Source organism: Clarias gariepinus, chromosome 18 (genome assembly GCF_024256425.1).
Source record: "Clarias gariepinus isolate MV-2021 ecotype Netherlands chromosome 18, CGAR_prim_01v2, whole genome shotgun sequence".
Taxonomy (NCBI): Eukaryota; Metazoa; Chordata; class Actinopteri; order Siluriformes; family Clariidae; genus Clarias; species Clarias gariepinus.
Genome location: NC_071117.1, coordinates 2258579 through 2275041, shown reverse-complemented (window position 1 = coordinate 2275041; position 16463 = coordinate 2258579). Strand labels below are relative to the sequence as shown.

The following is a 16463-nucleotide window of genomic DNA, read 5'->3' as shown; positions in this document are numbered from 1 at the left end:
GCCTGGAATAATCTCCGACACGAACCAGGTAACCCGGAAGTCCGCCAACCCGGAGTATGGCAATATAATCGATTGTAAATAAGATGCCCACAAATATAATCAATATGGTGAGACAGCTCATCCTGCTACATAGGGTTAGATACAGATACAGCTCAATGGAAAAATCTAATCTTTACAACAAACCCTGCCATCTGTGTGATAACAGATTACAACAGTCCATGCTAATGTACGACAGGGTAGATCTTTAATGAGCAGGAAGGTGGGGCCTAAACATGGCAGTGACACATTTAGTACTGCGTATGGTAACAGGACGGCTGCTGTTTTTGAAGCTGGTGTGTTTCTGCACTGAACTTCTTTAGACTACACATACTATCACACAGAGTGTCAGGAACAACACTGGGTCTTAGAGAGGACATTTAAAGCAGGTAAAACAATATCTTAAACATGATGGCTGCAAAAGGACTGCATATTTAAAGGCATGTTTTTTTTACCATGCTGACGCTTCTTCTTTTCTCAATGTCTTTTGGAAATTTATTCTTGTCTGGAAATCATTTGAATAATAAAAGCGAAATAATGAACGTTATCTGCTGGCCTCTTGTTCATTATTGTAACACATTTCTGAATGTGTAATGCTCCTGAGAGGTGTAACACCTCTCTCACTGCGGTACTGTAACTGTGGTTAAAGTGCCAGCAGCTGATTAAAAGTAGCAGACTTGCTCGACCACCATTAGCCTGGGAATGTTTTATTTAGAGTATGTAACGTGTATATATTTAATTAAATTTTATTTGTATAGGCTTTTAACAATTGTCATAGTCGCAAAGCAGCTTTACACAATCAAAAGAAATATTTATGTCTGTATGGAATGTAAGTGTGCATGAATCAAGATAAGCAGAGGTGAGCAAGCCGCAGGCGACAGTAGCAAGGAAAACCTTCCTGAGATGGTAATAGGAAGAAACCTTGAGAGGAACCAGACTCAATCTGGGTGAAAGAGAAAGCATGAACTTTTTTAATAATAAAATTGTAAATATTAGGCATATAATTGAGGTTTTGAAACCAAACAATGTAATTGATGCAGATGTTAATCTGGCCATGTCAGATCAGAACCTGGAATACTTTACTCCCCTTGAAGAGAATGAACTAATTTCACTCATCTCGTCTGCAAATTCATCAATCTGTATATTAGATCCTGTACTGACACATTTTCTTAAACAGATAGTACCAGCAATAACAGAACCCCTGTTAAGAATAATTAATTCTTTACTCACCATTGGTTATGTTCCAAAATCTTTTAAATTAGCAGTTATCAAACCAATATTTAGGAAACCTGACCTCGACCCCTGTCAGCTGTCCAATTACAGGTCAATATCAAACCTCCCCTTTATCTCTAAGATTCTGGAAAAGATAGTAGCGGAACAGCTATGCTCATATCTACATAGAAATGGCATACATGAACTGTATCAGTCAGGATTTAGGCCTCATCACAGTACAGAGACAGCGCTCGTTAAAGTAGTAAATGACCTCTTGGCCTCTGATCAAGGTTGTGTAACTATGCTTGTTACTTGACCTCAGTGCAGCGTTTGACACCATTTATCACGGGATTCTTCTACACAGATTAGAAAATGTAGTAGGAATTAAGGGTACAGCCCTCTCCTGGCTCAAATCCTATTTGACCGATCGTTATCAGTCTGTAGACTTAAATGGTGATTATTCTGCAAGTTTGGTGTTCCACAGGGTTCAGTTTTAGGTCCACTGTTTTTTCCCTTTACATGCTTCCTCTGGGCAACATAATCCATAAGCATGGTATTAGTTTTCATTGTTATGCTGATGACACACAGTTATAGGTCTCAGCAAAACCTGATGAGAAAACAGAGCTTACTAAAGTTGAGCAATGTGTGCAGGACATAAGAAACTGGCTGCTAATTAACTTCCTTCTGCTTAATCCGGGTAAGACAAAAGTTCTAGTCATAGGACCGCATACAGCTAGGAGTAAAATGTTAGATTACACCGTAACTTTAGATGGCCTTTCTGTTCCATCAAGTGCAACAGTAAAAAACCTTGGTGTGATAATAGATTCCAGCCTTTCATTTGAAGCTCATGTAGATAATATTACGCTAATATTATGCTATTAGGATAGCATTCTTTCACCTCAGAAATATTGCCAAGATAAGAAATATATTGTCGCTAAATGATGCAGAAAAACTAGTTCATGCTTTTATTACCTCTAGGTTGGACTATTGTAATGCCTTACTGTCTGGTTGTTTAGCTAGGTGCATAAATAAGCTTCATCTAGTCCAGAATGCAGCAGCGAGAGTCCTCACTAGAACCAGAAGATACGAGCACATCACCCCTATCTTATCTTCACTGCATTGGCTCCCTGTGAAATTTCGCATTAATTTTAAAATACTACTCTTGACATATAAAGCATTAAATGGCTAGGTGTCTTACGAACCGCCATGCCTAGTTCGATCAAAGGATGCAGGCTGCTTGTCAGTACCGTGTATTTTGAAAAATACAGCTGGGGGCAGAGCTTTTTCTTACAAAGCCCCAAAATTATGGAATAGTCTTCCAAATAGTGTTCGGGACTCAGACACAGTCTCAGTGTTTAAGTCCAGGCTAAAACCTATTTATTTAGCCAAGCATTTTTATAAATAGATTTGCCATAGGTAAAGGAGCAGATCTGGGGGACTCATGGACGTAGAGTATTATGGTGAACTGGTATGTTTGGATGCTGTCTTCCTCACTCTCATTGATCACTCAGGTTTGCTGACGGTGAGGTGATTGTTTGCTTTACATCTCAGGGAGCCCTCATGTTTGTGTTTCCTTCTAGCTCCTCCCTTTTAGTTATGATGTCATAGTTAGTCCTGCCGGAGTCTCTGCTTGCACTCTACAGTTAATATACATTCACATTATACATTGTGTGACTGTGACCATATCTAACTGCCATCTCTCCTCTTCTTCTCTTTCTCCCTCTCTTTCTCTTTCTTCTTTTCCCCTTGTCTCCCCCTTTCACTCTTTCTCTCTTTCTGTCGAGCTACACATGTCGTTCCTGAGCTGCCAGTGATCCAGACTCCCTCTGCCCTCCGGACCTGTCTGACCCATCCTGGTGCCCCGCTTCTGGTTGGAGATCTCGTCACATGGATGCCCCGTGTGTCTCTTTGGGATGCGTCTGGTGTCTGGGGATGATTCTCTCTACCTAGAAGATGGTTCTGGCCTCGACTGGTGTTGGCAACTGTTTCTCTGGGGACTTGACAGTTTGATAGTTCAGGACTGGAACTTCCTACAAGTCTACCTGAGTCTTCAATAACTACCTGGACTCCATATTAACATCAATTAACATCAGCTATTATAGCTGAACTGCCTCCCACCCTACACACTGTATAAATGCAGATCATTTACTGCTTTCTGTTTCGCCCAGATGAGGATGGGTTCCCTGTTGAGTCTGGTTCCTCTCAAGGTTTCTTCCTATTACCATCCCAGGGAGTTTTTCCTTGCCACTGTTGCCCTCGGCTTGCTCACCAGGGACAAACTGACCATTTTGATTCATACACATTTACATATTATACAAACTTAAATAACTCTTTTGATTGTGTAAAGCTGCTTTGCGGCAATGACAATTGCTAAAAGCGCTATACAAATTGAATTGAATTGAATAGAAAGCAAGAATTTATCTGCATTTATACTGTACAGTGTGTTAGGTGTGTTAGCCAGTTCAGCTATAACAGTTGATGTTAACTGATGTTAATATGGAGTCCAGGTATACAAATCAATATACTAACCATTTGCGCCCTCTACTGGCTACAGGTATAAAAAAAGAATATTAACACAGCAGTACTTCAGCATATGAATTTAATCTGTGAATTTTTGAAGGAATGAAATTTCTTAAAGATTAATTTTAAAGGTGAAATTTTGTATTGTTCCATAGGAAATCATGTAAAAGCTGATAATTAGTTATATTCGTAATATTCCCAATTTCCAACACTATAATCATATTGTAGCGTTTTTACGCCGGAAAGGATGGTGGAGAGACGAGTGAGCTTATTTGCTGCCCAATGCAATGGCTGGGAGTACTTTATTTAGCACACAGCAGGTATGGCATGAGCAGCACCTTCACTCAGGAGCCTACCTCCAATTCAGCATCAGCCTGAACTGGAGCACATTTCATACGTCACACTCCCACACACACAAACAGGGCTGAAGCCACTAACCAAAACACCTTTCCCCATCATGGTGAATACACCGACATCCCCGCAAGGCATGCTGGTCGTCAGCCGCCGCCCCGCCCACGCCACAATATTTTACATCTAAAAATAATCAAAATATTTAGAATAGACATGTAAATGAAGTAAATTATGAAATGACAATTATCCCAAACACACCGCCAAGCAACAGTATGTGAAAACCATGTGAAGACTTACAAAAAATGTTTGACCTCTGTCATTGCCCACAAAGGGTAAATAAAAAGTATTGAGATTAAATTTTGTTATTGAACAAAGAAATTCTTTAAAAATCCTTTTTTAAATCTTAGCCAGTGGGCCTCAGCCACCCCAGCAATTGACTGTTTTCTCTGTTGCAGTCAGGAAAGTGCATCAGCTCCCTGAAGGCCAACACAGAGAGACTGAGAAGAAGCTTCTTCCTGCAGGCGATATAGTCTCTGAACCATATCAACACACAGGACTAATCAACTCCATGATTTTGCAGGCCGCACGGAAATGGTCAGTTATGGACATTATTTATCTGTTTACTCATGCACAGATGCACATACATTGTAGACTGGACAATCATGGACATACTGTAGCACATTTGCACACTTTCTGGACATTTCCATTCATTTCCATTTTTATTTCCATTTGCACACTTCTGGACATTTCCATTTATTTCCATTTTTATTTCTATTTAAATTAGTTATTTTGTTTTTTGTACAGATAGGTTTATATTTTTATATATTTTTGAAAATGTTTATATTTTGTTCTACTTTCTTATAGTTTCAGCTATTTATTTCTCTTTCTTATTTCTTGTTAATAGTTTTTAAAGTTTTTAAGGTCACCGGTGGTTGTATACGCATTTCACTGCATGTCGTACTGTGTATGACTGTGTATGTAAAAAAAAAAAAATTGAATTAAAATTTTATTTGTAACTTAACAATTGTCATCTTTTTTTGTGTATGCTTTCTCTGACGTTTTGATACAAAAATATTCTTATGTGCAAACATACAGTACTTGGCAATAAAGCACTTTTTGTTTCTGATTCTGAATCTAAAGTTTATGTTCATAAGGTTGGTGATAACAGGCTCTGCTCCCTCCTGCGAGAGCTCCTGCATCGAATCCACTATTTTAACTTTCCCTAAATACACATATTCTAGTTTTTAAAGTCAGGAACTGAACTTAATATTTAATAAGCATATTAATTAACCACACACTCACACATCCTAATACACCTGTACATTAAGCGGAATGTGCTGTGCAATATACTTGAATTCAGTCTCTACACCCACTGTAGAGACATTTTAATGCACAATCCCCACTGACATTTGTGCACATGACAAGTAAACTTTAAACTTGAAATATGCTCAATTCTGATGATTATATTAGAGGATAAAATAGAAACTGCATTAATGTGAAAAGCTTCATTAATGTGAAACTAGTTCAGAGTGCCAATTAAAAAAACTAAAATATGACCACAATAGCAAAAAAGTTTATAATAAACAATAAGCTATAAATATTCATCGTGAATAAGACATTAGACACTGCCTACTCAATTAACATTAAACTATCTTTAACCCTCATATTATGTTGAAAAAAAATCACATTGGTTATGTTGCGGGTCATTTTGACCCGCACTGTGTAATTCCACTCAGAACTGTCAAAAAACTGGGTTTAAACAACAGCAACTTTATTTTCTATTAGATAAACATTTAACAAACTGACATACAACACAATTTGAAATTCCAGAACAATTTTTGAAACAACTATTTTGTTTAGTTTTAGAGTTTCAGTGTTCAACATTTTCAATGTTGTCCACAAGATGGACATAATGTAAATGTGTGCTTTCTGCAGATGTAATTCTTGCATTTTACACAAGATGTGCTTGTTTTACTGTCATTTCCGGAGGGACAGACCTGGCATCTCTTCCATTTCTGTACACCTGTATCCACTGCAGATTGTATGGATGGCACGAACTTGACTTTTTCAATTACAGCTGCAGCTGCTGGTGATCGAGCTGGCCTGGCTCGCCTCTGGATCTTGGGAGTGACAAGGCTTTTGCCCAGTTCTTCCAGGAAAAGCTGACGTCGGTACAATTTGCCAGCATTCCATTGATGATGGATTTCAGTCCACAGGACATAGGCATTGTAAGCAGACACATCCACAATGTTGTAGAAGATAACCAAGGGCCAACGGGCTGTCTTGCGCTGGCAGCTGTATGTTGCTGTGACTTTGTCCAGATTGTCAACTCCTCCTTTGGTCGAGTTGTAGTCCAGGATCATTTGTGGCTTCTTGTCCTCTCTTGTAGTCAGAGATGCATCTGTGTGCATTGTGCTCATGACAAGAACGTTCTTGTTTTTCTTTGGGCAGTATGAAACAACTGTTGCTTTATCAGAGAAAACAAATATTGAGGAATGCAGAGATCTTCCCTGCATCTTCAGAATTTCACTGGGAAGTTCTGGCTTATTTCTTCTTATTGTTCCCAACATAGTCAGCTTTCTCTTCTGAAGTTCATTTGCAAGGCGGTAGGATGTAAAGAAGTTGTCACAAGTGATGTTGTGACCTTGCAGCCCTTCACTCATCTCCAGCACCACACGGATCCCCTGATTCTTCTCCGATGCTCCTCCAGGTAGCTTTCCAGTGTATACTTGCATATTCCATGCATAGCTAGATTTTGCATCACAAGCTGCCCATATTTTGATGCCATACTTGGACGGCTTGCTGGGCATATACTGCCGGAACGGACAGCGGCCCCTGAATGGAACAAGGCGTTTATCTACAGTAACATGGATGCCAGGGTTGTACATCAAAGGAAGGATTACAACCCATTTATTCCATACATCCCTGATTGCAGCCAGTTTGTCTCTTTCACGTCGACCAGCTCTGGTGTCACGGTTGTCAAATCGGATCACACGAGATATTATGTGAAACGTTTCCAGAGACATTGTTGCACGAAAGATTGGCCTTCCATTCTCTTCATTCCACAGACTTGCAGTTGCTTCTCCCTTTGACCTGTATACTCCAGCTAACACCAGAATTCCAAAATAAGCACGCAAGTCAGTCTGATCCAGTGGCTTCCATTTCTCTTGAAATACACGCCTCCCCTCCAAGTTACTCATGCCAAGTATAATCCTCTCTATGGGTGGGGATATGAAGAGCTGAAACGTGGATTGAATATCATCAGCTCGTGTGATGGCAAATCTTGTAGGACCAGGAGTCATTTTGATGACATTGGAAGATGACAGTCTGCCTTGGCTTAGGTGTGGAGATGTGGACCATTTTATAATACCATCTCTAGATGTCCATGTGCCCTCTGTGGATGATGATTGCTGCAGTACTTGGTTTTCTTCTGATTTAGAGATGGCAGCAGACTCCTCCTCTGAATCCTCCTCATCATGGGAAAATTGAAAGTCAGGATCATCAATAACATTGTCCTCGGGCTCTGAACAATCCTCTGTCTCTGAAATCTCTTCTTCTTCATCACTGTCCTAGTTAAAAATCTCTGATAAAACTTCTTCAGCTGTAAACCTTCTGGAGCTCATTTTTGGTGTGCTTCGAGAGATGACATGAGAACAGTGACAAGGACAAAGGGAAGAAAGCTTGGCCCGTACACACACCTGGGTCTGTGTTTATTTATGTATGTTTATTCAGAGGCTATTCAAAACAAAGTACATCAGAGAGACATGTTTATTTTGCATCTGATCAGCTTTTTACCCACATCAAAGTGTCCGGGTCAAAATGACCCGCAACATCATCTTTGTATACAAACTCTGCACAGACGTTCCCGGACGCATCAGAGTGTCCATATTTTACACACCATTTTATGACCCCAGATGAGGAAAAGTCACAAAATTTCATGAAGATAAAAGAAGGATAAACAGTACTTTGATCAACAAAAAAACTGAAATGGGTCAAATTGACCCTTAACATAATATGAGGGTTAAGAAACATGAAACCAAACTTTAAGAAAATGCTACCTCTTAAATTGTTTATTATTTTATTTTAGAGGCTTAAATCAAGTTACTCAAATCAGTATGATAAAGCAGTAATAAATATTTACTCCTAAAATAATTACATATAATATTCAAAACATGGAAATACAAAATGTATAAAATATGCAAATCATTTATAATTCAATAAAACAATAAAAGCAAACACCCAAAGCAAGGTGTTCACATTCTGTGTGCAGACAAAGAACAGATTTTTGTATCTAATCTCAGCTTTACAAAACATTCTCTCATTGCAAATCATAATGAAAATGCTCACTGTTCCATGGAAGCAAACAACAGACCTGTAAAATGTGGTCTAGCATCACTTTTGTATTTCTTGTAAATTGTTACTTCCTTAAAGATTAAAAAAAAATGCTTCACATATTTAAGCACATGTACCTGAAGTTAAGATGTTTTACATGCCTCTTTACATTTATTCACGCAGGACTACGGTTTGGAAGATCCCAGGTTCAAACCCCACAACCACCAAGTTGCCACTGTTGGGCCCTTGAGCGCGGCCCTTAACCCTTAACTGCTCAGATGTGTAATAAGGTAAAAATGTAAGTCGCTCTGGATAAGAGTGTCTGCCAAATGCCTGAATGTAAATTGGACTCAGTTTCCCAGAATTCACCTCAGTCAGGTGATGAGAGTGCTCACCTGAACCGAGGCAGCTCATTAGTTCCTTTATAAATAGCTGTTTAGTTCCTTGCTAGCTGCATAGAGTCGTCACTCAGGGTTCATCATATTGTTTCCCAAACTAAAAACACATTTAGAAAGACTCAGAAAGTCTGTTTTAGTAATTTATTTAACATAAAGACCACAAACTCAGATCATACTGAATGCACAGCCGGCACCTCTGATCTGAAGCTAGGACTGTTAAATATTAAACAGGACGAGTATGTAGCTCTAAATGAAGGTAGTCCTCCTGGATACAGCTACATACACCAGCCTCGGTTAACTGGTAGAGGAGGAGGCGTCGCAGTTATTCACAATGATAATTTGACTATTGTACAAAAACACGGACACAAATTTAATTCATTTGAAATTCTTTATAGTAACATAAGTGTATTTAATTATATTAAGTCAGCTCAGTCGATCCCGCTAATCATCATTTACAGACCTCCAGGGCCGTACTCTGAATTTCTTAGTGAATTTGCAGATTTCCTCTCAAACCTAGTCGTTTCTGTAGACAAAGTGTTAATTGCTGAAGATTTTAATATTCATTTTGAGAATCCAGAAGACCCTCTGAGAACAGCATTTATGTCCATACTGGACTCGGTAGGAGTAAATCAGTGTGTAGTAGGACCCACTCATAAAGCTAGTCACACTTTAGATTTAATAATATTATTCGGATTAAGTATAAGAAATTTATTCACAATTCCACTATCTGAAGTTATCTCAGATCACTATCTTGTCTCAATTCAAGTGTGTCACAGTAATAATGTACGCACAGCGCCGCGCTACCGTATAAAACGTACATTCTCATCAACTACCAAACAGAGTTTTATCAGTAATCTCCCAGAGTTTCCAACTTCGATTAGATCACCGTCTGACCCCACAGAACTCGATCAGGCGACTGAATATTTAGAGTCGACATTTCGCTATACCTTAGATAATGTAGCTCCAGTTAAAAGAAAAATTATTAGAGATAAGAAACTCGCTCCCTGGTATAACGATCACAAAATTGCTAAAATTTCAGGCTTTTAAACGAGACAATTTAAGTGATACAGATGATAATCTAACCACACCACATGAGACCTAGAATACTTTACTCCCCTTGAAGAGAATTAACTAATTTCACTCATCTCTTCTGCTAATTCATCAACCTGTATATTAGATCCTGTACCGACACATTTTCTTAAACAGATAGTACCAGCAATAACAGAACTCCTGTTGAGAATAATTCATTCTTCACTCAGCATTGGTTATGTTCCAAAATCTTTTAAATTAGCAGTTATCAAACCAATAATTAAGAAACCTGACCTCGACCCCTGTCAGCTGTCCAGTTACAGACCAATATCAAACCTCCCCTTTATCTCTAAGATTCTGGAAAAGATAGTAGCGGAGCAGCTATGCTCATATATACATAGAAATGGCATACATGAACTGTATCAGTCAGGATTTACAGTAGGCCTCATCACAGTACAGAGACAGCACTCGTTAAAGTAGTAAATTACTTCCTATTGACCTCTGATCAGGGTTGTGTAACTATACTTGTGTTACTCGACCTCAGTGCAGCTTTTGACACCATTGATCACGCTATTCTTCTTCACAGATTAGAAAATGTAGTGGGAATTAAGGGTACAGCCCTTTCCTGGCTCAGATCCTATCTGACCCATCGTTATCAGTATGTAGACTTAAATGGTGATTATTCTGCATGTTCTCTAGTGGAGTTTGGCGTTCCGCAGGGTTCAGTTTTAGGTCCACTGCTTTTTTCTCTTTACATGCTTCCTCTGGGCAACATAATCCGTAAGCATGGTATTAGTTTTCATTGTTATGCTGACGACACACAGTTATATGTCTCAGCAAAACCTGATGAGAAAAAACAGCTTACTAAAGTTGAGCAATGTGTGCAGGACATAAGAAATTGGATGCTAATTAACTTCCTTCTGCTAAATCCGGATAAGACAGAAGTTCTAGTCATAGGACCGCATACAACTAGGAGTAAAATTTAAGATTACACCGTAACTTTAGATGGCCTTTCTGTTCCATCAAGTGCAACAGTAAAAGACCTCGGTGTGATTATAGATTCCAGCCTTTCATTTGAAGCTCATGTAGATAATATTACCAGGATAGCATTCTTTCACCTTAGAAATATTGCAAGATAAGAAATATATTGTCGCTAAACGATGCAGAAAAACTAGTTCATGCTTTTATCACCTCTAGGTTGGACTATTGTAATGCCTTACTGTCTGGTTGTCCAGCAGCGAGAGTCCTCGCTAGAACCAGAAGATACGAGCATATCACCCCTATCTTATCTTCACTCCATTGGCTCCCTGTGAAATTTCGCATTGATTTTAAAATACTACTCTTGACATATAAAGCTTTAAATGGTCTCGCGCCACAGTACCTGAGCAAACTGCTAGTGTCCTACGAACCGCCACGCCTACTTCGATCAAAGGATGCAGGCTGCTTGTCAGTACCGTATATTATGAAAAATACAGTTGGGGGCAGAGTTTTTTCTTACAAAGCCCCAAAATTATGGAATAGTCTTCCAAATAGTGTTCGGGACTCAAACACTGTCTCAGTGTTTAAAAACCTATTTATTTAGCCAAGCATTTTTATAAATAGATTTGCCTTAGGCTTTATAAAAATGCTTGGCTAAATAAATAGGTTTTTAGCCTGGACTTAAACACTTAGACTGTGTTTGAGTCCCGAACACTATTTGGAAGACTATTCAATAATTTTGGGGCTTTGTAAGAAAAAGGTTTTACTAACCCTAGGTAAAGGAGCAGATCTGGGGGACTCATGGACGTAGAGTATTATGGTGAACTGGTATGTTTAGATGCTGTTCTGAGTGTCATTGATCACTCAGGTTTGCTGACGGTGAGGTGATTGTTTGCTTTACATCTGAGTTTCCCCTCATGTTTGTGTTTCCTTCTGGCTCTCCCTTTTAGTTATGATGTCATAGTTAGTCCTGCCGGAGTCTCTGCTTGCACTCTACAGTTAATATACATTCACATTATACATTGTGTGACTGTGACCATACCTAGCTGCCATCTCTCCTCTTCTTCTCTTTCTCCCCCTCTTTCTCTTTCCTCTCTCCCCCTGTTTCCCCCTCTCTCCTTCTCTCTCTCTGTCCAGCTACACATGTCTTTCCTGAGCTGCCAGCGATCCAGACTCCCTCTGCCCTCCGGACCTGTCTGATCCATCCTGGTGCCCCGCTTCTGGCTGAAGATCTCGTCACATGGATGCCCCGTGTGTCTCTCTGGGATGCGTCTGGTGTCTGGGGATGATTCTCTCTACCTAGAAGATGGTTCTGGCCTCAACTGGTGTTGGCAACTGTTTTTTTTGGGACTTGACAGTTAGATAGTTCAGGACTAGAACTTCCTCCAAGTCTACCTGGGTCTTCAATAACTACCTGGACTCCATATTAACATTAATTAACATCAGCTATTATAGCTGAACTGCCTCCCACCCTACACACTGTATAAATGCAGATCATTTACTGCTTTCTGTTTCACCCAAATGAGGATGGGTTCCCTGTTGAGTCTGGTTCCTCTCAAGGTTTCTTCCTATTACCATCTCAGGAAGTTTTTCCTTGCCACTGTCACCCTCGGCTTGCTCACCAGGGACAAACTGACCATTTTGATTCATACACATTCACATTTCATACAAACTTAAATAACTTTTTTGATTGTGTAAAGCTGCTTTGCGGCAATGAAAATTGCTAAAAGCGCTATACAAATAAAATTGATTAGAAATTTAATTGAACTGTTAATTCTGGGAAACTGGTCCATTGGTTATAGGAAATGGGCATTTGTTTTATGGAGCTGTTTGGTTAGGTTTACCTTTGTTTTGGTTGTATCCTTGTCTGTGTGTCGCTCAGTCTGTTTGTCCCCCTTGTTTGGTTACTGTTGCTGTCTGTGTTTCATGCCTGTGTGTCTCCTAATGTAGGCTTAGCCTCTAGCATGGGTGGCCCTTAGTGGGTTTGACCTCTGATAGGATTAGCCTCTTGTGTGTTTAACCTCTTGTGTGATTAGTCTCTAGAAATAAAACACTAACTTCTGTATGCATTCTGTGTCCATATGCACATATATAAATAAAATCATAGAAAATGATTGCAAAATATGTCCAATATTAACAAAATATTTTAACAAATTCAAATTGGATCCATCAAAACACATGCACCTAAACATGTAATTGTCAATTTTTTCATTTGTGCCCAAGCATGTAAAGTGAAGCCACAAAATCTAATAAAAAAACAAAACCTCTTTTTTAAATTGACAATGAAGTTACACAAATTGGGTAAAGAACACATCTTTTATAATCAATAAAGCTGTCAGTCATTAAGAAATCTCCTGCATTAAACTGAATCCTTTCATTTTATGCAAAAAATTTGCAAAAAATCATTGCTTCATCTATTACTCATGGTTTGATTACGAAAAGAAAAGTTTCTCTCTTGACTCGCATTCTAATTTTGTTCTCTAAAAGCTCCATCTGAAATGTACCACTAAGCATTTCGAATCAACACTCAAGGGCCAATCAGCTTCCACCATTTTATTGAATCAAATGCTGCTCTGAGACTGAGAACATATGGTCTAAATGCTGTAAATCAGATTAAATAATTATTGCAATCATTACAAGATTTTTTTAAATCGTTAAACTCAGTGAAAAATAAATGTTATGTATGTTAATTTTTAACATTATCTACCATGTTTGTAAGAAAGCAAGCTTGTATTTACTTAAAGTTTATAGTTGTCAGTAACTTGACTCTGCATGATATCTACTAGCCGCCAAAAAAATGATTTAAATCCTAAACCGTCCTTTCAACTGGGAATAATCACAGGGGCAACTTCCACTTCTAAAGAATAGGTCCAACAAGAAAGTGCCAAAATGTGCAGTTCCTTGAATGACCACTAGCGGGCACAAAAAGTGAGTCAATCCCCATAGAGACCCATGTTAAAATGTTAACAAATTAAACTCATTGCATAGGGTGTGCTATCATCTAAAACAGAGGTCTAGCTCAGTTATGCTCAGTTCTGACTGTCGGACAGTTTATAAATACATAGTCAGATTTATAGAATGCCATTTGAGGTCAATAATAAATATGTAGACTATATGCTGATAATTTAGGTTCAATACCTAATTTCACACAAGCTTTAGATGTCAGACAGGTGGCCTTACATTTGCTGTTAGGATACTCTAATATAACAATGATTTCAAGGTCGACCTATTAATTGCAAAGTGCCCAGTTCCTATGGCTGCAAAAACAAGCACAAAACATCTTTCCGTAGAATTCTCTTTCTCATTGTAGAACGGCGAGCACCAAATTGTTTGAAAACTCTTTCCAGATTTATGTGCAGCAACAGCTGCTTCTCTAAGACCGGTGCTTATATCGTTTCTACTTGGCATTGTGTCAGCCCAGTCAACACACACCTAGGTGCTCCAGACCTGCTTAAAAACTACTACTAGAGGTCTAGTAGAGTTCTGCACACCTAATCAATTAAGGGTTGATGATTAACAGCACCTGGCTGCTCTTAAAAACTTACCCTCTTAAATCCTGTGGACACAATAAGAGGGTACTTAGTATTGGACACATCTTTTTCTCTCATTTGTCTTAAATAACTAATGGAATAGTCAAAAAGTCATATGTTGTTTGTCTGAAGTTGCATTGGCAGATGATTTTTATTATGTTTTTTCATGAAAAATATATAATTAATTTAACTGAAACAAATGACTCGGGAAAGCTAATTTCTTGGGCAAATATCCACATAATTCTAAAACCAAATGCTAAATATAACTAAAATACCCAACACTCTTCAGATCTGATAAAAAGGGTTTTAAAAAATGTAAGGGTTTTTATTTCTGTTACACTGCTTTTTCCCTTTACTTTATTAGGGAATATTAGAACAACATATGCAAAAGCAGTATGCTGGGTTATAGCCATCTAGACTAGCCAGTAAAAGACAGGTTGCAGAATATGCCTTAGAATTACAGATTCATGAGTGTCTTTAGAGTACCTTTAAAAGCAGGGTTCTGCCAAGGTTTGTACTGTATCCAGATGTATTCACTGAACAGGTCCAGTATCTCTTGATTCACTTATTAAAATTAAAAAATTTTCTGGATCACTTATTCCAGAACCATCACCTTCATCAGAAAGCTGTAGTAAAAGAGGCAATACCTGAGTAACCTAAACTCATACAATTTAGCCACCCCAAGTTACAGTTACTGCTGCTAAATAGAAAAGGCAAAAGAAAACGATTCTCTGCTTTTACTGTGGTCAGCCAAATCATCAGGTGAACAAGCTATGCCCATTTTCAAGATCTGCTGTCCTCAAATTTATTCAAAGGCTCCACCCTGGCATAAGTCAAGAACACAGTCGAAAGGACAAGTGGAAAGAGCTAACCAGGAGGTAGCCATCATCCTAAAATCCTACTATATTGAAAATCACATGGATTGAGTTCCTTCCGTGAGCTGAGTATGACCAATCAACCAGTTTGCCTAAATGGCTGGGGATGGAACGCAGTCATTTCAATATGAGTTTGGATTTTGCTGAGAACCTCCTGAATCCATGCCTCCAAGTCCTCCTGTGTAAGATGCTTTGTCCTGTACACCCCCTCTTTTGCAAAGCCCCACAGGAGAAAATCACATAGAGTGAGATCTGGACTTCTTGGAGGCTGTTTATGAGGTTTACGTCGTCCCAGCCAATACCCTGGAAAGTGCTGGTCTAACAACACATGGACATGGGGTGGTGTAACATGGGGTGATATTACAAGTTCTATAGCTATTAAATATTGTTTAGTCCATTTTCACCCTGTATACAGTATGTACACTATATGTATGTAGGCTATAAAAACAAACAATCAAAAGAAATCGCAAACTCCAAAATTTACTTTTCATTTATCGAGATTTAAATAGATTTAAATTTAGCTACAAATTTAGCTTTTATCTGGACTCATCAGACCACATTAACTTTTTCCATTGCTCCAAAGTCTAATATTTTTATATGGATATTTATTGTTTGATGTTTGGATTTTTATTATTATATATGATTATTTATTGTAAAATAGTTATTATTCTTTAAACAATATTGAAATAATATTCTCAATAACTGAAATTAAAGCTTTTTTGTTCCAGATTACACTAATTAATCATGACATCTAATGAATAAAATGCCAATACTACAAATAACAAATTACACAAAACACAATGTGACGCACCCCAGAGACTTTAAAAGCGGAATGCCACTCTTTGATCTCCGCGAGAGGATGGTGCGTGAACGAGCTGCGCGAGTTCCCACAGCACCTTGGCTCCCGTTTAGAGCCCACATTCGCATCCCGGCCGCCGAAAAGGAAAAGGCCGCCGAGAGGACTACGTTAGGGCCCCCGAACCCAGCCGGAAGAGCCGCCCAGCCAACGGACGTCCAGGAGAGACTCCCGCCTGTGGCCGCACCCAGAGAGAGCTGGGAGGGGCCGTCATCGGGAGCGTGCAGGAGCGCTACCTGTGCGTGCTCCGAAGCTGCCACTCTGCCTGCCACCAGCATTTACCAGCCTGTGCCCGCATGCCAGCAGGGCACTGCCAACCAGACCAGCACGTGCATCACAAGCCTTC

The 16463-nt window shown here is 39.0% G+C and overlaps 1 protein-coding gene across 1 annotated transcript; it reads right to left on the bottom strand.

The window, feature by feature from the left end:
- Nucleotides 1-5482: 5482 nt before the first annotated feature.
- On the bottom strand, nucleotides 5483-16395 carry LOC128506957 (piggyBac transposable element-derived protein 4-like). Its single transcript, XM_053477572.1, has 4 exons — nucleotides 16158-16395; nucleotides 14402-14412; nucleotides 6117-7688; nucleotides 5483-5491 (listed from the first exon to the last, which is right to left on the bottom strand). Exons 1-4 carry the CDS (start codon nucleotides 16393-16395, stop codon nucleotides 5483-5485), a joined length of 1830 nt encoding a protein of 609 aa, XP_053333547.1.
- Nucleotides 16396-16463: the final 68 nt, after the last annotated feature.

Excerpts from the sequence above, each read along its gene's own strand:
- LOC128506957 (XM_053477572.1), bottom strand. The coding sequence starts at position 16,395 with ATGCTGGTGGCAGGCAGAGTGGCAGCTTCGGAGCACGCACAGGTAGCG.